The 24,806-nt window shown below is 42.4% G+C and overlaps 1 protein-coding gene across 1 annotated transcript in view; it reads left to right on the plus strand.

The window, feature by feature from the left end:
* EXOC4 (exocyst complex component 4) overlaps positions 1-24,806 on the plus strand; it is a 947,076-nt gene that overhangs the window by 123,447 nt on the left and 798,823 nt on the right. The window contains 1 exon segment of the mRNA XM_006861146.1: positions 4,662-4,905. Within this exon segment, the coding sequence (XP_006861208.1) occupies positions 4,662-4,905 (244 nt within the window).

Here is a 24,806-nt window from a genome sequence, read left to right on the forward strand (position 1 = left end):
TGAGTCGGAACCGACTCCATGGCACACAACAACAACAACAAAGATTTACAGTCTTGGGAACCCTATACAGGGTTGCTATGAGTGGGAACCGACTGCATGGCACACCACCAACAACCATAGTAAACATTATAATTTCTATACTATAATTATTTTACTATACAATATTGTGTTGTTGTTGTTCAGTGCCGTGGAGTCGGTTCCAACTGTATAGGTTTCCTGAGGAGTGGCTGGAAGTAAGCATAATGATGCTGTAAGTATGTTACTGTGCTGTAAATAAGGTTGTTGTTGTTAAGTGCCATTGAGTCGGTTCCAACCCATAGCGACCCTGGATAGGGTTTCTGAGGAGCAGCTGGTGAGCTTGAACCGCCGACCTTGCAGTTCCAACGACTTTGCAGTCTGGTGCATTAACCCATAGCGCCACACCAGGACTCCTTAAATAAAGTAGTTATGCCTTTATATGTATATATAAACACAATACATTAAATAATGTAGCTTATTTAATAAAGCGTTAGAGTGCCTTCCCAGAAGCCATATCTTCTCCAGTTTGGTAAGGGATTATGTAGCTGTGGCACGTGTTTCGGATCTTGATCAAACATACTGAGAAAGGATGTTAGCCACAAAGTGGTCTGCATGGCTTCCTGTCCTCCCTGGAAGATGAAAAAACAGTAGTTTCGTTTATAATAAAATATTTGGCTAAAAAGATGGGTTATTCCCCTCGCTTCTGTTACATTTCTTAGTAGGCTATCTGTAATGCAGGCATATCTGTAACTGTAGCAGAGATCTACAGATTTAAACTAGAGGTAAAAGAATTTTAGCATTGTAGCCCTTAAAGGGATCTTTGATATTATCTAGTTATTTCTTTCATGAGTCCCAGACAGTCTTAGTGTGGAGCTGTAGGATAAGCCCTGGACTGCTAACTGCAAGGTTGGTGGTTCAAACATGCCACTTCTTGGAAGCCCTTTACAACAGCAATGGAGAACCTTTTTTCTGCCAAAATTTATAATATCATTTTTGGGCCATATGAAACTAACAGCTCAAAAAATAGTCTGCGATGTTAGGTCAAACATTTAATTAAATCAACCCTAATGTGATGGCTGGAGTCCTGGTGTGGTGCTGTGGACTTTTGCACTAGAACGCAAAGTCGGTTTGAACCGCAAGGCCAGTGGTTCGAACTTACCAGTCGCTCCTCGGAAACCCTATGCAGGGTCACTATGGGTTGGAAGTGACTCAACAGCACTTAACAACAACAATGTGATGGCTAAAGAGCTTTGGTAGCATAGTCATTACTAATTGGGCTGCTAACCTCAAGGTCAGCAGTTTGAAACTACCAGCCATTCCACAGGAGAAAGATGAGGCTTTCTTTTCCCATAAAGATTTACAGCCTTGGAAACTATACAGGGTCGCTATGAGTTGGAATCAACTCCGCAGCACACCACCACCACCAGTGTGATGGCTGGAATTGCAGTTGTGTTGGCAGGGCCAAAGCAAATTATTTCTTGGGCCTTATATGGCCCACAGACCGAATGTTCCCCACCCCTTCTCTACAGGGTCACTAGGAGTCAGAACCGAGTGAACGGTACATAACAACAACAACAAAGTCTTAGTTCAACTTTCCTTCCATAGTCTGCAGTATTTAGCCCATTCAGAGACATGATTAACATCCATTAGACATATATACCGATAGAGCTATATCTGTACAGTGATGTTGCTATTGTTAAAGCTGCTAAGTCGGTTCCGACTTATAGCAACCCTGGATAGGGCTTCCAAGGAGTGGCTGGTGAGTTTGAACCAGCAATCTTGCGGTTCAAATTGACCTTGCTGTCGAGTGCTTAGCCTACAGCTCCACACCAGGACTATTATGTGTATAAAATCCAAAAGAATTTTAGTGGAGATAATTGATTAAAGGACAAGAAAATATTTTAATATTTTATCAATCAGTGACAGACTTCAAAACCAGGTTCAAGAAAGGGGTCACTTGGTAAGTAGAAGAATCAGATATAAGACAACTGGGAAACAGGGTATTTATAATTTTTAATGGCTCTAAAACCTCCGTTTTGAATACATACTAGGGGGCCTTAAAAGTTCATGGAAAAATGTCATTACCTTTTAATTCCATTTTTCTATTAACTTTCTAAAGCTCCCCTGTATTGTTAAAAAAAAAAAAAAATTCCTGTGGTTTTGGGTTGAATAGTTTGGAAATATGTACATTTTGTTCTAATCGTGGTGTAAGGCCTTACTGAATTTCAGATCAATTAATTTTGTGTAAGGCTGTTTTCATGAAGCTGTAGTGATTCTATCTGACCTCACAAGGTTTGTGTGGTTATTAGACTAGTGTTCATGGCTGATTATATTATCCTTTTAAATTGCCTTTTAATTTTCTGCTGATCTAAGTGAAATGGATAATATAAATTAATTAATATTGGATCTGCTCATTGTTTACGCTCTAGGAAATTTCAGGAGACAAACAGAAAGATAAGACACAAAACAAATCTTCCATTTGAAGTTGTGCCCTTTCATTATTTGTACCTTGCTTATTTGCTAGTTTTTCCGTGGGTTGTCTTTCATATCAGCATTCATACAAAATAGCTGTGCGCCCTGTAATAGAGAGCCTTCTAGATTTACACTATGTTCACCTTGTCCCTAAATCCCCCACCTCGGTCAGAGCTGGGAGCTGAGAGCCGGGATGTTAGGCTTGTGCCTCATACTTGTCTGTGCTCTTGTGTGAAGAACATTTTGTTGCAGCTAAATTTTGGTTCCATTGTTTCCTTGCCTGAAGCTCTGCTTATAGTTTGCCTTCATTTTTTTTATTTTCTCCCTCCAAAGTACTGAATTTAGTTGCTTCCTTGACTGCTAAGTACTTTTCTCCCCTTGCTGTTGGGGTTGGCTTCAGTGGTTGGAGTGTCATTCTGTGGCCTGAGGTTTCTAACGTCTTCATGTAGAAAACAGAGCCAGTTACTGGAATTTCTCTGCTTGGAATGTCACATCTGGAAGACTTAGGTGGTGTTATTTAATTTACCTTCTGGATTGTCAGGCCATCTTTAGAGACTTAAAACTTGTCTGTACTTTTAGTTTTACTATGATTATTTTGAACAATATTAAACACCATACAATCAGCTGCCTTCTACATTCCCAAGAAAACGATGTGAAGTTGGTCCTTCTGTATGCATGTTTCTCCTCAAGGGATTCGGGGGCCTGTGAGTAAGACCACAACATGACAGATGTGTAGAGGACTTCTCCACACAAGAACAAACCTGTGTACGCATGCATATCACATGTGTGTGGCATTCAGTGCTTTGAGAAGGGGAATTTTTAGGGACTCGACACAGCATTCCTACAAGGATTTACTTCATGGATCATGTAATGGGATATTGGCATTCTTTCTGAAATAAGTCAATTTCAGTGCCATTGTAGGGGTGTCAGACACTTTATGAGTGAGTTTATACTACTTCATCTGAAAATGAAAACCAACAATAATGAAAAGAATGCTTTAATCTTTTTAAGACACTAGTGATAATTATAATTATTGGTAATTCTTCAACTAAACAATGAATATTTTTTTTTTTTTTAAAGTTTGGGTTGAATATGAATCTGCTATCGAAAAAATATTAATTCATTCAGGATATCAAAAAATGTTTTTTTTCAAATTCCAAAAATTTCTATGAACTTTTATTAAAGTTCATAGAAAAATGGAATGAAAAGATAATGGAGTTTTCCACAAACTTGTTTAAGTCCCTTCGTAGGTTTGAAGGGTGGAAGAGAGGAGAGGGTGTGGGGAAACTCCCTAAATTACTAAGGTTCATCTTCAGGGTAAAATTCTGAAGTGTCACGGCTTTTGCTCACTTTATCTTGGCCTTTGTGGCGCTGTAGGATCAGCACTTGACTGCAAACCACAAGGTCAACAGTTCAAACCCACCAGCTGCTCCTTGGAAAGCCTATACAGTGTCGCTATGAGTTGGAACTGACTCGATAGCACTTAACAACAACATCTTAACCCTGGTGTGGTGCTATAGGATAAGCACTAGACTGCAAGGTCAGTTTGAACCTCAGGGTCGGTGGTTCAAGCTCACCAGTCGCTGCTTGGAAACCCTATACAGGATGGCCATGAGTTGGATCCAACTTGACAGCACTTCACAACAACAATGTGTCTCACATGCACTTATCATTCTTCCTTTATCTTTTCTTGATAACTTTCATGATTTATTATATTAGCTTTAGCAGTGTTTCTATACTGCTTTTATGTATAATGCCTTTCTTCAACTGCTTTTGCTGATTCAGTTATAGGGACTTGAGTTTAGGTTCTGGTTCTTCTCGTACATTGCCCAGTATGGCATTCCATAAGCAGTGAATGCCTAAGGAGGGCCATTGACTGGCTGAGTCATTGCAGAAATGGCAATCTATGAGAAACTTCCTGTGGAGATTTGCTTTCTCATTTTCAGTTGCTTCTGCTCCTTATTACTAATGGATGGTAGTGGTTTAAAGGATTTAACGGTTATTTGGTGATTTCAGTAGAGTTACTTTGTTACTATAGCTTAATTATAGTTTGTCTGAAAATCTCTGAATCCTTTAAGAATGTAATCTAAGAAACGATCTGGTTTTTGAGAGCCTCTCTGCGTTTGCATTTTGTTGTGGAATCAGGGTCTGTTATTTTGTTTATTTTACAGTGCGAGAGCTAAACCTGCAGGAGATCAAGGAGGATTTGGAACTGGATCCAGAGGAGAACAGCCCCTTCTTCATGGGCATCCTCATCAAGGGACTGGCCAAGCTGAAGAAGATCCCAGAGACAGTGAAGGCCATCAAGGAGCGCTTGGAGCAGGAGCTGAAGCAGATTGTGAGGAGGTCTACCACGCAGGTGGCCGACAGTGCCTACCAGAGAGGAGAGAACCTCACTGGGGAGAACCAGCCAAGGTAGGGGGTGCAGTTTGTGTTCTTCATGACTCTATTATTCAGTTTCTTGGGCAAGGAATTAAGTCAGTGTTATCTCTGTTCCTATTGTATTATTGAGTTAGGATCTGATAACTCATTGCCATTGGTTCTGACTCATCCCCACCTGTGAGAGACAGTTATTGTGATTGGCAAATGCTGTTGAGTTGGTTCCCACCCATAGCGGCCTTGGGTGAAGTTTCTGAGGAGCAGATGCTAGATTTGAGCTGTGGGCTTTGTGGTTCGCAGTCCAGTGCGGATCCTACAGCACCACACCAGAAGTCCATGAGAGAGAGTAGAAATAACCAATAGGGTTTCCAAGACACTTGTCTGTGGGGACCAAATGCCACATTGTTTTCCCTCCGTGAGTTAATGAGTTTGAACCGCTGACCTTTTGGTTAACAACTGAATGCTTAACTGCTGCACCACCAAGGTTACATAGAATATCATAGCCTATACAGACTTAGGGGTACTGGTGTGTGCGCTGGACTGCCAGGTCAGTTCCAGCTGCAAGGTTGGTGGTTGTGGTTCAAGCTCACCAGCTGCTCCTCAGAAACCCTATGTAGGTTCGCTGTGAGTGGGAACCAACTCAACATCACTCAACAACACCAGCATACAGACTTAGATTGGTGCAAACATTTTGAGCAGGCATCATTGGCTGTCTGGGTTTTGATGTAGTTGACAAGCTTTAAAGCATATGGTTCATACTCAGATAACTAAACTGATTAAAGAACGTAGCGATTCGGAACATGTAGCAAGTAGTAAGCGGCGTCTGAGGTAATTTGTGTGCACTGAATTCTCACTACGACTTTATGGGCCAGGTACTAGGATCTGTGTACATTTTATAGTTTAGGAGACTGGAACCCAGAGATTGAAGTTATTTAGCTCAAGGTCACTGAACAAGTGGTTAGTCTTGGAGTTGAACATAGGTCTGTTGATTATGAAGTATGTGGCCTGTCTACTGTCCTAGACGTTCTGATGTTACCCAAGTATCAAAGCAGTTTCAGGAATTCTTGTGTTGATTTAAAATGACTAATAGGATTTGGATTTCGTAATTCTGTTTTTGATGCCGAGAAAGCTGAAATTGTACTCAAGACATACCTCTCTGTGGCTGTCTTCTACTGGGAGATCATGTTTGCCAAACCAGATTTTAAGACATCATAGGCCTAAGGTGTGCTGACCCCAGCCATAGTATTTTCAATAGCCTCATATGCATGTGAAAATATAATGAATAAGGAAGGCCATGCATTTGAATTATGGTCTTGGAGAAGAATATTTAAAGTAATATGGACATCCAGAAGAACAACCAAATCTGTTGAAAGAAGTACATCTAGAATGTTCCTTACGAGCCAGGTTGGCGAGACTTTGTCTCCTATTTTGGACTTGCTCTTAGAAGGGACCAGTCCCTGGAGAAGCACATCATGCTTGATAAAATGGAGGGTCAGCAAAAAAGAGGAAGACACTGAGGAGATGAATTGGCACCGTGTCAGCAATGGGTACAGACGTGACAGTGATTGTGAGGATGGTGCAGGACCGGGCAGAATTTCGTTCTGTTGTGGACAGGGTCACTCTGAGTCGGAACTGACTCAATGACACCTAACAACAACAACATGCCAATATTGTCCAGCAGTGGAACAACATATTGGCAATTGAACTTTCCTGGAAAATCCAAGATCCGCTTTAAAGAGGTCTTCATTCTTTCCTCTCCTTCCTTTGCCCCATCCCACACACCAGAGAGGTAGAAGGCAGGGGTTTGTCATAGGGATTAAGGGTCCAGGGAAACATGGTGAGATAGATCATGCCTTCTCATTGACTCAAGTGTCCAGGTTCCCCAGAAGCTCAGCAGTGTCAAGAAAGGGTACTGATGTGTTCTTAAAGACATTCTGCTTGTACTTGTTATTGTTGTGAAGTGCCACTGAGTCGGTTCCAACTCATAGCAACCCTTTGTAGGGCTTTCCAGGAGCCACTGGTGGACTTGAACTGCCGGCCTTTCGGTGAGCAGTCCAGTGCTTATCCTGCCTAGAGCACTACACCGAGACTCCTGTTTGTACTTAGGACCATCTCTTCTTCATTTTTTTGTTCTGTTTTTAAAGAAGAAAGACAAATTTGAAGAGGAATACTATTTGTTGATTTAGTGCAACCCTCCTTCGTTCTGCCTTTTAATTTTTGGGTTACCTGTTTCAGTTGTCTGTCTGCCTCTGTACCTATCAACACTACATTTAAACAGGCTTTACAGCACTTCAGCCTTTCCCCACATATTTGAAATCAAATGTTTTGATCAACATGGAATTCAGAGAGGAGCCGACTTAACTTTGAGTCCCAGCTCTGTTATCTGAGGAACGTAAGCCCTGTCTCACTGTGTTACTTGCTTTGGCTGGGGTTCTAGACTGATGGTGCGCAGTTGAATAGTAGCAGTTAGGACTACCACACACATGCGAACCCACACTCATGCTGTCCGCACAGACTTGTGACAGTGGTACGCGTGCCCTGCGGAGCAGAATGTGGCCGGGCCCTGCACCATCTTCAGTGTTGTTAGCTCCAACAGTGAATGTTCTGGGTTATCAGTAAGGTTTGCATTGATTAGAAGTAGATCACTAGGTCTTTCTTACTGTCCTTTCGTACTCATACATTGGCCTGGAGACAGTGTCTGGCCTCTTCCGGCTTCACAGGAGGGAAGGAGAATCAAACTCCATATCAGTCCAAGGCTGATTCCTATGAGATGGAACTCAGGCTGCCTTCACCCTCCAACCTGTTTTAACCCATGTTAACACTAACCATCCCTCCTCCAGCATTCTACTTCTGTGCTGCATTCCATGATTTGTTGCATTGGCCACATAGAACTCACAGACAATGCTCACAATTATGGGGTTTGTAGGGGAATGAACAGTTCGGGCTCAGAACCCCCTTGGGATGCAGCAGGTCTCCAGTCAGGAGCACCTCTTCTCAGCTGTACCGCAGGCCGACCTCTCATTCTGTCTCTCAGCTGTGAGGTCCATTGTCCGGATGCCCTGCTCAGGTAAGTTGAAAAAGACCCAGTTCTGTTAATAAATGCCCCAAAGGCACCCAATGCTGTAAGTCAACTTTCTGCCCAAAGGCACTCAGCCTTGTTCCATCTGTGGGCCGGAAAGTCCACTGCTGTGTCTCTCTGTACCACCACCTCTTCTTAAAGAATCTTGGGTACAAACTACAAACTAGGTGCTCTGCTTGCACCTCTTCTTTCTCTCTGTTGGTGAGATCCCCATACCTGCTTCTGAGATGGCTTACTTGAAACCTAGTGGAATGGTGGAAGTAGCCAGTCCTCAGGGTAGAGTTGTATAGATTTTATTGACGTGGACCCATGCAATCATCCAGTGGGAGTTTTGAAGACTATGGATGGAAGAGCTGTATCAAGGAAATTCACTGTATTATATACATGTATATGTATGTGTATATATGTTATTGTTAAGTACTGTCAAGTTGATTCCAACTCATAGTGCCCCTTTACAGGGTTTCTGAGGAGTGGCTGATGGGTTTGAACCACCAACCTTGCGATTAGCAGTCTAGTGCTTATCCTACATACCACACCAGGACCCCACTCCATATAATATGTAACAAAAAATCTTCAGAAGTGGAACTATCAGCAACATCATAATGTTTTTGTTGTGGTTAAGTACCGTCTAGTCGGTTATAACTCACAATGGCCCTGGGGAGGGGTCCCATGGCTGTGAGTCTGGGAGAGCAGAAAGCCTCATCTATGGAACATCATGGAAGACACAGAAATCCAAGTTGCCAAGGATTTCATTTTATGTGGATTCACAATCCATGCTATGGAAACAGCAGTCTGGAACACAAATGACACCTTGTATTGGACAAATCTGCTGCAAAAGACCTCTTTAAAGTGTTATGAAACAAATCCGTGCCTGGCCCAATCCATGGTAGTTTCAGTGGCCTGACAACCTTGTAAATGTGGATACTGAATACAGAACACTGAAGAATGGCTGATGCCTTTGACTCATCATGCTGGTGACGAGTGTGGAGAAGACTGTAGACTTCTAAGGAGCCCTGGTAGCAGTGAATTACTAGCAGGGATGCTAACTGCAAGGTCAGCAGTTTGGATCTACCAGTTGCTCAGCCCGAGAAAGCTAAGGCTTTCTGCTCCCATAAAGATTTACAGTCTCAGAAACCCTCTACAGGGTCGCTAGGAGTCTGAACCGACTCGGTGCCATACAACCACCACCATCACCACCATGGACTTCTAAAAGAATGAGCACATCTGTGTTGGGAGAAGTATAGCCAGGAAGGTCCTGAGACACTAGGATGGCAAGACTTCATTCCTCAGTCTTTGAACTTGTGGTCAGGGAGGGACCAGTCCCTGGAGAAGGACATCATGCTTAAGTGAAGTAGAGGGGTCAGCAAAAAAGAAGACTAAGTGAGATCGATACAGTGGTCCAGTGTCAGCCACCATGCACCCTAACAGAGCAACAGTTGTGAGGGTGACCCCGGACTAGGCAGCATTTCTTTCTGGGGTACCGAGGGTCGCTAGGGGTTGAAAGTGACTTAATGTCACCTAAGAATAACAGCAACACATGACAAGTTGTTTTTACTTTTAATTAGTCCCTTCCTCAACTGCCATCCCTTCAGTCACTCACACTGCGATCCACAGAAGCTGAGGGATGGTCTCTGTTGACCTTTGCTTTTCTTCTTTCATTGCCTGGTGCCTGGATTTCAGTGCAGACCTTTTACCTCTTTCCTAGCGAACACTCCAGAATTCTGGTTTGCTATTTGCCCTATTGCTGCAAGTCTCTGGATGAATACACTGAGCTTTCTTAGTGAAATAAACATTACTCTAGTCCATATTGGACATAAAATGAAAGGGCATGGACCAATAATTTTTCTACAGATCTCATTACACGTCCCCGAGAAGCACTGTGCCTTTCGTAGCGTTTTCACCTCTTCTTCTCGTCCCTAAATCCCTTCCAGAATTCACTGGTGGAAATTATAGCCCTTAAAGTGAAAATCCAGCACATTGCCCCAAGAAATAATAAATGTTTCTCTATGAGGAATGTGTCAGTGGGAGGGATTTCTTTTTCTCTTTTAAGTTCCTATTTTATTTTATTTTTTGATCAGGACTTTAAAGTGCATTTGCAGGCAGGATGTGTTGGAGTCTACCAGGTGAATAGGCTGTTTGCCTTGGTTTCACGTTTATAACATGATCCCATTTTATAAACCTGATGAAAGTCCGAAGGTTTGGCAGCAAGCCCTGTATTGCCCTATAATATACTTTGGAGAAAGCAAACATTTGGGGTGAACCACTTTACTTTGGAGATCAGAAACTCAGTTATTGGACTGGGATGTCCAATGACTGATGATTTTTACCTAGTCTTCCACAGTTAGTCAAAGAATAAGAGAAACTTAGACTTAATATGCTATCAAATGCATCCAGTATTAATTTCCTGAAAACTGTATTAAATAATGATCTCACCTTGCTGCTTCTTGCTGTTGCTATGTTGTTAAGTAAGTTCTCACTTATGTCGAGGTTTGGAGTTTTTGAAGGCGGTTTGAACTGCAAGATCGGTGGTTCAAATTCACCAGCGGTTCCTTGGAAACCCTATACAGGGTTGTTATGAGTTGGAACTGACTTCATAGCACTTAACAACAACAACAATTGTCAAATTATTCCTGGAAGCTTGGATGTGGCTTGGTGCTCATGGAAGTTTTCTTGAGAGGGCATTATTAGCAGTTATTTTAGAGAAAAGTAAAATTACAGTACTATGGTACATTGGTGTTGCTTACCAAATTCTAGGTATTTTATGGCAAAAGATATAAGAAGGTTTTTCTTTAAAGAAACTAGCAACAGAACCTGACTCCTTTTCTGTGTCTTCTAACAGTCCTCTCTGATTAAAGAGATTCTGGCCAAGAAACAAAGCAGAATCACTTTATTTTCCAGTGGATTCAGTGAAAACTGGGACTGAGATTCGGCAATTCCAAGAGAAGGTATTGGGAAAGAACCAAGCTGGGTCTGTATGGAGTCACACATGGGATGTACCAGAGCTTACCCAGGCTCCCTAGCACTCAGTCATAGCGAGTCCACCCACAACCTTCCATGTCATGGTTACAATTTCTCCATCATCTGAGCAATTGAACATGTATTAGGGAAATTCTGTTTTCTTCTTTGTTTTTGTGTTTCTTCATTTAGAGATTGACTAACAAGTATGTGGGCTCTTTGGTTTTAAAATAAAAAAGAAAGTTGGAACAACAAAAAAACCCATGAACCTTTTCTTCCCAACATACACACACATTTTCTGTTTGCTCCAAAGAAATCACCTGCTCCTCCACATTAGCATATAAATACTGCTCAGAGGCAGGACTCTGGGGCTCTGACCTCACATAGTAAAAGTGTAACTGTTCACCACCATCCTATTAAGTATATTCTGGTTGTGATGCTTTGCTGATCCATTTTCATTTGTCTTTATGTAAAGAGACTTAATGTTGTGTGCTTTTTTGCTAGAAAGGTAGAAGGGACCAGGCTTGTGAATTCTGTCTTGCTTTGAATGCCTCCAGAACCAGGCTGCTTTCCCAGCCAGTTGCCAAAAATCAGTTTGGGACCCACTTATTAATTTATTTTATCTTATTTTTGATTCCCCAAATTATCACTTGTCTATTTATAGGCAAAATAGATTTTCTTTTCTGTTCATTTATAATTGAGCTAGTGTCTATGAGCCACCGGTTGCTATTAAAGGAAACTCTCTCTTAGGATTGTTGCCAATTTGATGAACATTAGGGTAGCATGTGCCTAGCTAATCTCCCCAAACCACCTGCTACCCATAATTTTCCCAGAAAGGCGGGCAGTGTCTTCCACTTCAGATGGCCTAGGTGGCCTGCTGTTTCTGCACCTCATAACCATTTTCTTCTAACTCCTGCTGCCTAATTGTTGATTCTTTTCCAAAATCTAGCTCATGAGCATTTTCATGCATTTTTATTTCAAGGAAGCTGGAAGAAGTTCTCAGACTTTTTACAAATAAGAGAAGCATGAGGAAGTAGATGGAAGAAAGAAATATCTTGTCACAGGGGCAATATCTTGACAAGGATATGGACGAGAGAAGAATGTAGGAAAAGGAATGATTGACAGTCTTGAGGCAGCAACTGTCTTTTTGAAATAGGACCCCATTTCGTTGTGGAGGCAGGGATTTTATTGCAGGGGTAGGCACTGGAGGCCTGGTCTACTTTGGTGAAAATGTTGACCACGAAGAGGGTGGGAAGATTGCATGGTTGCTAGCAGAACCATTTTCCTTTTGAAGGAGACCATTCTGGGGATGGTCTTTGATCTGTCTTATGAATGGAGGAAGAGTTAGTGTCTGATATAAAGCAGAGGAGAGCATTACATGTTCTCACTGTGATACTGAAGAAAGATTCATAGAAAACACTGGAAAGAAATATACTTTCATGTCTCAAATTCTGCATTTTGACACAAATAATGTGTGTGTTAAACCTTCTATTGGGCAAATGATGAAACCTGCTGAACCTATGGTTCTAGTGTGTACACTAAGTCTGTTATTTGCCTAGGCATGCTGTCTGTGAAAATACGGTAGTTGTATTTGGGTAGTGAGATGGTCATTTTTTTCTCTTCTAGTTTGCAACTGTCTTATTAAGTTATGGTAAAAACTAAACATATTATTTAAGAATTAATGATTGCTCAAATTCCTTTAATCAAAAGATAATCATTAGAAGCAAAAATGCCTATTGGGCATCTGACTCCCCTCGTAGCATGACATTTGGTACTTGGAAAAACATGAGCTCTCTTTGCAAATCAATTGGATCCTATTCATAATTTCTTTTTTTTTCTTAATGTTGTATTGGACCCTAGCAAGTGAACAAGCCATTTGTTTGTCTTGGTTTCACTTTTATAACATGGCTCTATTATATAAACTTGAAAAATGTTTATAAAATGAGATTATGTGTGAAGGGTTGTTTCTGACTACCTGTAGAATGGAAGCTTGGACTGAAGGGAGACCTAGTGGGCCTTATTCTATGCCTTAGCTCCAGAATCTTACACAGCACCCAACCTGATGGCCAATAAATATTTGCAGGATGAAAGAATAAATTCCACGTGTACTGAGTATCTCCATGGGCCAGGTACTAGGCTCACACGCTGACCAGTGAGACATGGTCCCTGTTGCCAGAAAGGTTGAAGTCTAGAGGGGTAGAAGGGTCTTGGCTAGAGAGACTTAGCCCTGGATGAACTGTGGTTCAGTTCCGAGAGGAGGTGCCTTGAGAGCAGACAGATGTCCAGCAGAACCTGACCTAGTCTGGGTAGGTGGGTGTCATGAGGTGGTTCCCACCCCCGCTTCCTCTTAAAAATAATGAAAGGCAGCTTTTATTGTTTTATACAGGTGGTAGTCATTCAGTTGTTGCCCCATTGATGATGATAATGATGAGGAGGAGGATGGCTGTCGGTGAGTTGGCCCTGACTCATGGCAACCCGTGTACAGCATACCAAAAGGTTGCCTGGCCCCGTATCATCTTGGTGATTGTGCATTGTAGGTGGACTAGTTTCAGAGTTGTTGCTGACCGTTGCTGATGAACCTCTAATGACCATTGCCAAGTGTTTTTCTAGGAGATAATCCTGGTTTTTAATGCCGTTGGTAGTATTTGAGCATTCCTTTAGTTCCTTGCCAATAGAATGTATTATCAATAAATTTTCTTTTTATCCATTTAATAGTTGAAAAATTGTTTCGTTGGTGGTGTTGCTGCTCATTTCTTCTGTGAGTGAGGTTAAACTTCTTTCATTGTTAGAATGCTTGGTATTTGCTGCAGATCATGTAGAATGAGAGCCGTTAGAGAGAAAGATGGAACAAGGTTGTCATTGTTAGGTGACCCCATGCATAATGACCAAGACGCTGTCCAGCCCTGCTCCAGCCTCACAGTTGTTGGGACACGTGAGTCCCCTTGCTGCTGCCATGTGTCAGCCCATCTTGTTCCTCTTTTATGCTGACCCTCTACTTTACCAGGCATGATGTCCTTCTCCAGAAACAAAATTAGTCATCAAATAATGCTGAAGCAGGATGCCAGTTAAAGAGGGGTTCGTTACAGGACTCTTTTTGGAAATTTTCAATCATACAGTGTTGAAATAGTGTTTATTTCCTGTTCAGTGAGCAGTCCATTTTTCCATGACTTTGTTTTTCTTTTTCTTGATTTGCGGAGCTCTCTATCTATTAAGGAAATTAGTTCTTTTGCTTGGGTGTTATGTACCACTTTTCTTGCAGTTTATTCTTTTTGGCTCTGCCTATGATGGAGTCCTGGGATAAGACCTAGACTGCTACTGAAAGATCGATGGTTCAAACCCACCAGGCGCTCCTCAGTAATCCTATACCAGGTCGCTATGAGTTTGAACTGACTCATCAACACTTAACAACAGCAATGATGTTTATAATGACTTTTGGTTTCTTTTTATGAGACCACATTTATCAATATTTTATTTTACACCTCCAGGAACTTGAGTAAAATTTATGACTTCCCCACTTTGGGATAATAAATAAATGTTTCAGAACTTTTCTTTAGTACTTTTTTAGTTTCATCCTTCACAGTTAGATCGTTGGTACACCTGGACCTTTGGAAGTGGTCCTTCACTTGGATCAACACGCTGCAGTGCCGAGGACCACGCACCTTTCCATTTCTGCTTCCTGTCCATGTGGCGGGTCAGTGAGTTTCCTTGTCTGCTGCAGGCTTGCTGAAGAATCCCAGCTCTGGCTCTTGTGCTTTCTAGTCATATTCCAGATTGGTATTTGCCTCATTTCCTAAAAGTGTTGTTTTCTGGCTTTTCAGTCTATGACAGCTATCGATTTGCAGAAATATGTTGAATTGTTGTTTAAGAATTGGGGAAAACATGTGTGTGTGTGTGTGTATATATATATATAAGGGGGCTCCACAAAGTTTGTTCAGACATGGAATTAAAAGGTAATGGGATGTTTGCATGAACTTCTTGAAGCCCCTTGTGTATGCGTGTATCTTAGGAAACCAGAACGTGGCATGAAGCGCACTGATGCGGGCGGGCACTTTTACCAAGTGTTTTTCTCTAAGGAAGCTGACTGGCCCCCAGGTTGGTTTCATTGCTCCAGTACAGTGATTATCGAATGAGAAATACATGAAGTCATCCTCATTATTTCTCTTATACTTGTGGCCTGGGTCAGGCATGTGCTTCTTTTTCATATAGGTGGGATTTCCTCTCAGCCTTTCTTTCTGTATTAGTTATTCTTCTCCTGAAGATCTGAAATGCAGGGGTTGTGAAATTGGCCCTCTTACTTCCCAGAAACTTCATGTCAGAGCAGCTCTGTAGCAAGGTCAAGCTCTGTCCTTGTGGCTTCCTGCAGCCAATTCTCAGGCTCTGCGTGTATCACCTGGACATGCTTGGAATCAGGACCAGCCTCCATGTCAGTTAGATGAGCAGTTAATTCAAATCAAAGCAAGCGGGAAGCAAGTAAATTTAACTTCAGTGATTATGATTCCATTTGATTAAATCTCTACTTTTGATTACACATATCAGTGAGAACATGCTTTAAATATACCCAACTTTTAAATACTGAAGGGTATGAATTGGATGAACAGGGACATATAGAAGAAACTCCACTGTTCTTCATCTAGGATGTAGCTATCCCCTACAGCCTTGCAGAAATATTTTTAGAAGGAATGAAAGAAATTAATTCTTTACATATGGGATTTATTACTCCAATTGTTAACTAAAATATACAGTTCATTACTAGGGAAGATAGTGTTGGCTCTCAATCTGTGTGCTTTCTAGAAAGACTTAAATACATTAATTGATAATAGTTCCATAATGAAAGCAAACAGACACACGCAGCGCTGTTAAATTGATTTGGAGTCATAGGACAGAATAGAGCCGCCTCCATGGGGTATCTGAGGCTGTAAGCTTTGTGGAAGTGGATTACCACATCGTTCTTCTGTGGAGTAGCTGGTGGGTTTGAACTACCAATGTCTTGGTTAGCAGCTGAATGCTTAACCACTGTGCTCCCACGGCTCCTCTAACCTCCCTATAAGGTAACTGAATAATGTCATTCTTGTCTGTTGTGCTTCTGTAAACTTGAAGCTAGGCAGTTGCCTTTCTGGTCATATAGTGTTCTTTGGTTATATTCTCCAAATAAGCAACCTTGGCTGAATGGACCAGAGGTCTCATTCATTACTGGTATGCGTCCGTAAATTACCATTTAACATCTGTGAGGGCAACATCTGGTCACACATGCGTTGCTGATCCGATAACGTGTTTGTTTTTTCCTTCTCCAAAGAGAAAGCAATTATCCTTTTGTCTACTTCTCCCTGTTTTAAAGACTTCAAACCCAGCCTCTTGCAGTACTGGACCAAGGGTGGGACACAGGAAGGTAAGCCAGATGAGACAAGGTTCTGGGCTTGAACCATGGGGTTGAGAGGTCCCCTGGACCTGGGCTCCTTCCCCGCTCAAGCAGGTGGAGCGGTTTCCGGGGCTGGATGTGGTCCACTGTCTTCTTGCTCAGCACGCTGCTGCCACTGCCAGATCCCAGTTTTCTGCTCTCTGGAGCTCCTGCAGTGGCAGCAGCCGTGATGAGTAAGGTTATAAGCAGGCTGCACCTGTGATGTGTTAATATGGTGTTTGCAGAATGCCCCAATCCCATAGTGCTCTACTTCATGGAATGTGTCATGGATGTTAGATGATACATGACCTCTATTCCCTAGACCTTTGCTTTATATTTGGCAGAGTATAAATAATGTGCTTTTGATGTCTTTTGTTTTACAGATTACAGCAGGTTCAAACTAGTGATTGGATCTGCGAAGGGGATCATAGCTAAAATCTCTTTCCTGGATTGTTGGTCACCCTAGGTAGAATGAGTCTTTGTGCTGTGTGCGCTGTGTCCACACCACTTCACGTGGCAGCGGGAGCTCCGTTACTACACCTTGCATTAGTGTCATAGTGCAAAAGGTGCTCCAGGCTCAAACTGACACTGAGTCTTTGTCATTGCAATAACAAACAGGCAGACGAAAACGTTTATGTTAGCTGAAATTCTGCCTTGGTCATGTGTAGATTGTGGTATCAGATCTGTTTCAAGCTTCTCCATGCTTATCTCAGGCAGGATTTCCTGTCTTCAGGCCTCTTCTTTCTCTTGATGGATCTGCTTTTGTCACTCCGTAACTACATTACCATGGCCAAGCCATAGTATTTTCAGTAACCTCACATGCATGCTAAAGCTGAACAGTGAATAAGGAAGACTGTAGGAGAATTGATGCATTTGAGTTAAGGTGTTGGAGGAGAATATTGAAAGTGCCATGGACTGCCAAAAGAACCAACAGATCTGTCATGGAAGTGCAGCCAGGGTGCTCCTTGGAGGCCAATATGGCCAAATTTCATCTCTCATACTTCAGACATATTATCAGGAGGGACCAGTCTGGAGCAGGATAAGGATATCATGTTTGGTAAGGTGGAAGATCAGAAGGGAAGAGGAAGACCCCCAGCGAGATTGATTGGCCAAGTGGCAGCATCGATGGACTCAAGCATGGCAACAGTATGAGGTTGACCCAGGATTGGGCAGTGCTATGGGTCGGTACTGACTCGATGGCACCTAACAACAACAACAACAACAACAACAACAACTACATTGCACTCTGAGTTCGCAGCAGGTGGGGAGTTACCACCTGAGGATTAAATGCCCAAGAAGTTTGCTGAATGACAAATAAAATGCAAAGAAGATAATATTTTAATAAGAGGGAATGATCTTTTTTTGTATTTGTTCCCCAAATTTACTCTTAATTCTCCACCCAGTGGGATCTAAGGATTAGCAGTACAAATGCCACAGGACAGATGGATGCAAGTGCTCACTATGGGGGTGGGGGCTGGGGGGAGAGTCTTTGCTTTCAGCTGCTCTCCAGATGACTCTGACGCCTGCTAGCATTTGAGGACACCCATTCTGGCATCGGAAGAAGCTCTGGTAGCATAGTGGTTATGAATCGGGCTGTTAACCTCCGGGTCAGCAGTTCGAAACTACCAGCTGTTCCACTGGAGAAAGATGAGACTTTCTGCTCCCGTAAAGATTTATAGCCTCGGAAACCTTGTACAGGGTCGCTATGAGTCAGAACCGACTCCACGGCACATAACAACAATAACAAATCCTAACATGGAAGGCATCATAGAGCTTTGCAGCCTGGTAGCATTTTTGCCTTGCAGGGCAGTCTGTCATCTGGCATCTTACTGATCATTCAAGGTAGAGGCATATCTATTAATCCCAGATCTCTCCAGGGCCACGTGACTGCTGAAGTGATTTGACAATTCACAAAGCTTGGTGGTGGTGGAATTAGAGTTAGGGCTCTCTCTCTACCATGTAAGCTTGCTTTCTGGCATATATAAAGATGATGTTCCTAATTCATCTGCTGGGCTTGATTTTGTCTTTCCTTCAGAGAAGGGCATTGCTGTGTATTTGCACTGACATAGCCATTGTTTGTCAATTTGTTAAGCATTGCAAAGACTGGGAATTCCAGAAGACTTCATTGTGCTCATGCACATAGACCTGGACAGAGATCAAGTCTTTCAAATAGAACAAAGAGGTACTGCCTGGTGAAAATTAGGACTGATATATGTCAAGGTTGTATCCTTTGACCAGATTATTCATTCTGTATGCTGCACAGATAATTTAAGAAACTGGGGTATATGAAGACGGACACAGCTTCAGGATTGGAGGAAGACTGATTAACAGCCTGCGCTATGCAGATGATGCAACCCTGCTTGCTGAAAGTGAAAAGGACTTGAAGCATTTACTGATGATGATCGAAGAGTGCAGTCTTCAGTGTGACTTACTCCTCAACCTGAAGAAAACAGAAATCTTCACAGCTGGACCAATAAACAACATCATGATGAATGAAGAAAAGATTGAAATTGCCAAGGATTTTACTGTATTTGGATCCACACTCAACACTCATGGAAGCAACAACCAAGAGCTCCTAATTCGCTTGCTTGAGAATCATCTAGATCCATACTTCATCTAGAACCATTCATCTAGATCGATACTTTCTTCACTAAGAATAGTATCCAACTAAGTACTAAGACCTGGTGTGGTGCTGTAGGATAAACACTGGATGACTGACTGCTCCTTGGAAACCCATAAGGGGTCTGCTGTTGCCCAGTCGATTCGAACCATGAATGGGTGGTTCAAACGCACCAGCCGCTCCATGGAAACGCTATAGAGGTTCACTTTGGAAACGGACTTGACGGCACTTAACAACAACAATAACAATAAGCAGAATCCTGGCTGCATGCACAGTTACTTACTGAAAGGTTGGAGGTTCATGTCCACCCAGAGGTACTTCTGAAGAAAGACCTGGTGATTCACGTTTCAAAAACCAGTCCTTGACAACCTTATGGAGCCTAGTCCTGCTGTGACACAAATAGGGTCACCATGATCTGGAATGGCTTGATGGCAACTGGACTGGTCAAATCTTAACTTCTCTCTGACAAGCAGATTCGTGGATAATTCTTCTAATGTCTCTGTGTTGTTGTTGTTAAGTGCCCTCAAGTCAATACTGACCCATAGCGACCCTGTATAGGGTTTCCAAGGAGCAGCTGGTGAGCTTGAATCACCAACCTTGCCGTTCAAATGACTTTGCAGTCTGACGCATTAGTCCACAGCGCCACACCAGGACTCCTATTATTGTCACCATGGAAAAAGGATTTTAGAAAAAGTGACGCTAATACATGAATTCAAGAAAGAGACCCTGGGTTTACTTGGTGATTTTAGTCACTAACTTGACAAGCTCATTAGGGTCCTTTCTCCAGAATTCAGGAACGGAGGCTGCCTTGGCCAGGACGGAAGTGCCTGGAGCCAGGATCCAGCCGAGGGTTCTTTATATTTTGACTGTGCTTCATTCTATATTGCTGATGGGTTTTTCCTGTTCTTTTCATAGTGCAGATGGAGAGTGAGTCAGCACACTTCAAATAGTAACACCTTTTTATGTGAACACCATTATTAATAAGCAATGAGACTCATCACTGCCCCTTAGAAGTAGGTATTAGATAACCTTGAAGATGAAATGGGATCTGTGCCCTGTTTGAAATGAAAACATACCAGTTCAGTTGAGCATAGCTAGAAAATGTGCATGTGAGATATGACCAGGTACTAAATACTAAGACTATGTTGGTAGGAAATAATTAATGATAAGTTTCTTTTAATTTTTTTTCCTGTCAAACCTGAGCTCTGAGCTCAGTATTTTCTTATCTTTTAGAGCATGCTGTGAGTGTTAAGTGCTATTGGATCAGTTCCAACTCTTAGTGATCCTGTATAGGGTTTCTGAGACGTGGCTGATAGGTTTGAACCGCTGACCTTGCAATGAGCAGTCTAGTGCTTATCTTACAGTGCTACACCAGGACTCCTTTTTGAACATGGTTGTTGTTGTTGTTGTTGTTAAGTGCTGTTGAGTCGGTTCCAACTCATAGTGACCGTGTATAGATAGGGTTTACTGAAGAGCAGTTGGTGAGTTGATCTTGCAGTTCCAACTGACTTTGCAGTCCACAGTGCCACACCAGGACTCCTTTTACAGCACGGCTGGTTGGTGTTTGTATGCCATGGAATCAGTTCTGACTCATAGTGACCCTGCACTGGGTTTCCGAGGCTATAAATCTTTACTGGAGCAGAAAGCCTTGTCTTTCTCCAGCGGAACAGCTGGTAGTTTTGAACTGTCGACCTTGAGGGCAGCAGCCCTGACTTGTAACCACTTTTAGATCATAGCAGTTGTCAGATAGTCTGTTGTTATTGCTGTGGTCTGTCATTGGGGAAGTACAGGACCCTTATAGGAAGGTCTCAGTTGATGAACGGTAGAACGGAACTGATTTTTACCTTCTGGCTGTTGGTTTTATCACCAAGTAAGGCTGCTTCTTGGCTGCAGACATGGGTTTTCCAGCCAAATGACTAATTCAGGGTTCCCTGAATGTTAAATTTAGACTCAGCCTTATTTCACCTTAAATATTGAACACTTTTCACAGCTTGATGATGTCACTTTACACCTTAGGTACTTCTTGCCTTGCATACCCTTTGACCCCTTAACATTTTCTTTTTCTTATGCCCTTGGCTTCCCTGCACACCACCCCTCCCCACCCATCCACCCACCTCTCGCCCCCCTTCCAATAGGGCCAGCTAGTAAGACAGGAAATTGGTGAAAAATCTGGGTGAATAAATAACCATTTACTTACACATATAAGAAAGCTATTGGTATAACCTGCAAGTAGTTGGGTATGCATCTAAATAGGAATGATTTTTCATCTTATCATAATTTTTAAAAACTGTTTTATTGTGAATTATGTGATAGTTTACATGGGAGAACATTAGCTTTACATTCATCCTATCGTATATTGTTTCATTGCCATGAGGGGTTACAATCCCCTCAATGCATCATCAACCAACCAAAGTGTATACCCTGCAAGCCTGCCCCCTGGTCACCAGCACACAGCCCCTCTCCCTCTCTGGGTATAGAGTCCCCAGCCGCTCCATCTCTCCACGTCATCGTCTCTGCCTCCATCTCAGGCATCACTGCTTCTCTGGGTAGGGTCCCGCTCTCTGGTCTTCTTCCTTTCTTATCATAATTCTGTCTCTCACATAAAATAGATTTTGTTGCAGTATTATGAACATCAGCTCTGCATATGGTTTGAGGCTTCTTTATGTTCTCTTGTTTAGGTTGATTAGGTTACCTTTTTTTTTTTTAAACTTTTTATTGTGAATTGGGTGATGGTTAAGAGAGAAGCTCATCATCTTTACTTTCAACCAATCATATGCTTTGTTTCATATGAAGGATTATAATCTCCTCCCTGAAACAACAGTTATCCTGCTTCCTCCTTGTGGTTTCCTTTTACATATTATTTTTCATAAATCAACAAAGCAAAAATATTTGATGTACACACATAAAACAAAAAATATATGTTCATTTTAGTGTCTAAAGGGCACATTTTGCCAGCCAGCCTCCAGCCCATGGGCACACAGCCTTTCTCAGTCCATGGGCCTAGAGCCCTCAGCTGCTCTGTCTCTCCACGCCATCACCTCTGCCTCCGTCTCTGCTGTCGTTGCTTTCCTAGGTAGGATCTCATGCTCCATTCGTGTTCTTCTTTCTGGATAGTTGTGGGATCCTCTGTGAAATCAAAGATTAACTACTCCCTACTTTTAGTTACACATCTTCTATAATTATTGTTATGACAGTCACAATTAATCCTGCTAACAGTTATACTCACTTGTACCATAAAATCCTGTCAGCATCATCCCTGATCTCCTTCCATCAGATCCATCTTGAAAAGAGGAAAACTATTCAGTGAGGGTTCTACCTTACCCTCCTCATTCTGGAACTCATGAAACTTGTAAGCCAGCCACTTGGTACCTTTTTTGATAGCCATTTTTGATAGCCAGTGTCTAAATTGCCCATCCCTATCAGCCCAGGATTGGGCAGTGTTTCATTCTGCTGTGCATAGGGTCCCTATGAGTTGATACCAACTCAATGGCACCTAACAACAGCACCACCACCAACAGCATCAACCCAGTGCACTGAGAAAATAAACTTTATCCTCGTTATGAAGAATCCTTCCATTTCAGTTGGAATTTTGAGCAACTGCATCCATAAATAAAGGTTCAGATCATCAAATTGTAGCAATTGATACTTGCTCTCAGGATCAAGCATCTTTCTCTTCACCTGGTCAAGTCCTAGTCAGCCAGCCATCCAAGCTAGGTCAAATGGGTACTAGCTGCAAGTTTGGGAGTTCACGCACACCTCCCTGCACTTCAGACCAGTTGATAAGATTACCTTTTATATTGTATAGTTATATGATATATTTTTCTATTTTGGGTTTCTAAAGCCAGGTAATAATCTTGAACCCTTATTTCTTGACTACTTATTCTATTCTGCTAAAGTTCATTCTTTTATTTAGCACCTATTTATTTGAGTATGTTGGGCATTCTGACATGCTGAAACAGAATGACTGGTCAGACAGCGTTCTTTCCTTCAACGAGTTTACGGACTAGAGGAACTGGAAGAGAGGAGGCAGTTGGACCATCTGGGGGAGGGAATACAGGCTGAGTTCGTGGAGTACGGTGGTACCCGAGTCAGGTGGTCCCACTGGAGTACTCTTCATCCCTTGTGTTTCATCAAGACAGTAACTGCTGAAGGCACAGAACACAGTGTGCTATTTCTTTTAGTTCCTTTTTTAAACAAGTATGCATGCACATTTTGCCTTCAATCCTCACAATAAATTTGTGATTAGAAAATTATAATAGAAGAAGTTTGTAATTGAAGATTTGGAAAAATCCTGAGGCAGGGAGAAGAGGGTCTCCAGAAATCAGGATTAAACATGAGATTAAAACCCAACATTCCTTGTTCAGGGTGTATAGCTGAACAGCCACATCCTGGGACATAACGTAAAGGAAGACCACCCATAAAAATTCCGTAGTTTCCTTCTTTATAAGATGCTTCAGAGCAGACTGGATACCCCGTGCTCTGGGCCTAACTTTAAAGTTCTGCCTTCAGTTGTAGCAGAGGAGAACACCAGCGCCTGGATGGGGTTTGAACCAGGGTTGACATCCCAGAGTAAGTTTTGTCTACCTGTACCAGAGACCTCTGTAATGGACTCCGTCTTGAAAAATCGCTGCACATGCACCCTATTAGTGTTCGTTGTTGTTAGGTGCTGTGGAGTCAGTTCTGACTCATAGTGACACTGTGTAGGGTTTCCAAGGAGCAGATGGTGGGTTTGAACCACTGACCTATAGTCAGCAGCTCATTGCTTATCCTACAGTGTCACACTAGGATTCCTCCCAATTAGCATGTTGTTGTTGTTAGATGCCTTCAAGTTACTTCTGACTCACAGCAACCCTATGTTGGGTTATTGCTGTTAGGTGCCTCCGAGTCTGTTCTGACCCTTAGTGACCCTGTGTAGGGTTTCCAAGGAGTAGCTGTTGAGCTTGAACCACCAACCTTGTGGTTCAAACCAACTTTGCAGTCCCGTGCATTAGCTCACAGCACCACATCAGGACTCTAAAACTTCAGCAGAACAAAGACAAAACAAAGACCGTCATCCCAGCTGAGGGAAATCACCCATCAGTATATACGCAGTATAGGGCCCAGTGGATTCCCAGCTCTCCGCCATGGTTTCCATTTGATACAGAAGAGAATAAAGGGAATCATCACAAGACCATGATTGGTGGTCGGTCAGTTCCTCGCTATCCCAGGAAGCCAGGAAAGGGCCATATACATAACTGCAGGTAAAAGGTCATAGGTGGCTCTGGGGCTTGGATTATTGGGTTACATGGGGGTCAGGGTGTGACTCATGAAGAAGTGACCCTGAGTCATAGTCACCAGGACTCCAAATTTCAATGTCAGTTAGATAGCATGCATCTGATTGGCCATTTTAGTAACTGCCTAACTTTAAAGTTAGATTCCCTAGTTCTTTATATGAGCACTTTCTGCAAACCTAGTTAATTAGCATTCATCCACACTCTTCCTGGGCATGAACTGTCCCTTACTGGGCTTTACCCTCTAACTTGTCGTTTTGTTGGTTTAATGATCAGCAAGCATTGGGGAAGTAACATAAAGAGCATAAAAGACAATTAGACTTACATTCAGACGTGAAATGGAATTAGGGTTCCCATTGTTGTTAAGTGTCGTGGAGTCAGTTCTGACTCACAGCAACTCTGTGTAGGGTTTCCGAGGAGCGGCTGGTGGGTTTGAACCGCTGACCCCGTTGCTCAAACTGACCTTGCAGTGCATTATCCTGCAGTGCCACACCAGGACTCCAATATTATCAGTATTTACACTAATTACCTTACTGATAACATAAAGTCAATTGACACATTTTGTATGTTGTATGTGCTATATTACTGTATCCACATAGAAACGGCAGTTTCAGTATG

The sequence above is a fragment of the Chrysochloris asiatica genome, unplaced genomic scaffold, assembly GCF_000296735.1.
Source record: "Chrysochloris asiatica unplaced genomic scaffold, ChrAsi1.0 scaffold00041, whole genome shotgun sequence".
Taxonomy (NCBI): Eukaryota; Metazoa; Chordata; class Mammalia; order Afrosoricida; family Chrysochloridae; genus Chrysochloris; species Chrysochloris asiatica.